We start from the raw sequence: 1,697 nt of genomic DNA on the forward strand, positions 1-1,697 counted from the left end.
CTTTCCGGACCCAACGGCGTTTCTCCATACCGCTAGTGGCGGTCATAGGGTATTCACCACCTGCAGGTTGACAGTTAGCCAGATCCAGAGTGCCGAAGCCAAGGCTGGGGATACATACCAACACCGATACCGTAGAAAAACAGGGACCAAGCGTAACAGACGACCCAGCCATTCTGGGTCACACCCCAAGCGGCGGTAAGCATCAGCAGACCGATAAACATGATGGTAGCATCCTGGATCAAACCCCAACGACGACCAATCCTAAATAACCCGGTCAGAAAATGTCACCGCGATGCGGACCACTCCATCCCAGTGAAAGCATACCAGTCACCCAGAACTCCAACCAATATCTGACCGACGATGATACCGACGATTTCGAGGTAATCGACGGCGTGAATCCACTGAACATTGCAGATTTCGTTCTTTTTCCAGCAGGCGGGGAAGGCGGCTTGGAAAAGGGGCTTGAGGTTTCCAATGGAGAAGAGCACGTAGCTGCAGGAATGAGGTATTAGCCACCTCCACCATACTTCTCGGCGGTCTCGGGACATGCAACTCACCCTTCCAGACCCAGACCAGCACCGGGAAGGACCATGTTTCGGAAATAATAAGAGACTGGGGAAAGAGGATCCTTCTTGGTCATCTCCCAGATGCTGCCCAGCTCACGCTTGGCCTCTTTAGCGTCGTAGGAGCTGACGAACTTGATCCGGCGGAAGATGTTGAGATCGGCCCAGTACGTGCCATCGGGGGTGTAGCTGTCGTCGGGGCGAATCAGAGCGTCGAAGGCGCCCTTCTCGTTGATATCCATGTCCTCGAGAGGATCATGGGTCCCCGACATATCGGGGCCGTGAGGAGCACGAGGGCCAAAATCGGTCATCTTGACTGGTCTACGCCTTGAACGTGGAGGATCCCAAGAGATTGCAAGCTTCAACGGATGCTCTTGGCTCGAGAATCTGAGGGCTTGGGACGGGTTGGAATGCCCCTGGAAAGATCAAGGTCGAGGAGTTGACCGTGGTGAGGCGTGGCACACGATGCAAGCCAAGTTGAACAAGGTCTGGGCTTGGGCTTATATACCGGGACAGCCAAGGAAGCACTGAAATCTCTGGGCGCAGGAAGGCGACGTCCAGCGCGCTAGGTTTCTCCAGGCACATGGGTCAATTGCGCCGTATGATAAGCCAGCGCATGACGGGGATCCACGGCCGACGAGACTCAGAGACTTCTGTCAGTGGCAGAGCGAGGTCGAGAGTCTCCATCGCCCAGACCGGGAAGGAAACGGTGGAGTCGGGTGGCCACTTTTTTTTTTCTCTTTCTTTTTTCTTTTCTTTTTCAACCCACTACGGAGCGGGGAAATGGGGTTATTTCTGCCGGAATGGACGAGTAATTTCATTGGAATTTTCATTTTCTCGAATCAATAATAATAATTAACCTTTCGCATTAAAATAGGTAGAGGGGGGGCGACTGAGTGTACCTCGTAAAAGGAAGCGGACGGTTATTTAATCATCACCGGCTCACTTGTGCGGAAAGCTGAAGAGGGAGGAGCCTAGGCAATCCTCGTCAAGCATTGCCACTCTTTGAAGCGTAAAATCCTGCACCAACGCACAAGAAACAACCCGCTAGACCATTTCCAATGTTTGCGATCTCATGGAAGCCCTACAAAACATATGCTCACAGAAACATCTTACTTTACAAAGTATAGTAAA

At 52.3% G+C, this 1,697-nt stretch overlaps 1 protein-coding gene across 1 annotated transcript in view; it reads right to left on the reverse strand.

Annotated features, from left to right (window-relative positions):
- Positions 1–874, reverse strand: part of ATEG_01506 (putative MFS phosphate transporter) — a gene marked incomplete at both ends in the record, with an annotated part of 2,099 nt that extends 1,225 nt beyond the window's left edge. Inside the window, 4 exons of the mRNA XM_001208871.1 lie at positions 11–60; positions 119–261; positions 325–492; positions 558–874. Of these exons, the coding sequence (XP_001208871.1) occupies positions 11–60; positions 119–261; positions 325–492; positions 558–874 (678 nt within the window). The remainder of the gene's footprint in view (positions 1–10; positions 61–118; positions 262–324; positions 493–557) is intronic.
- Between the last annotated feature and the right edge of the window lie 823 nt (positions 875–1,697).

This window comes from Aspergillus terreus, genomic scaffold (assembly GCF_000149615.1).
Source record: "Aspergillus terreus NIH2624 scaffold_2 genomic scaffold, whole genome shotgun sequence".
Taxonomy (NCBI): Eukaryota; Fungi; Ascomycota; class Eurotiomycetes; order Eurotiales; family Aspergillaceae; genus Aspergillus; species Aspergillus terreus.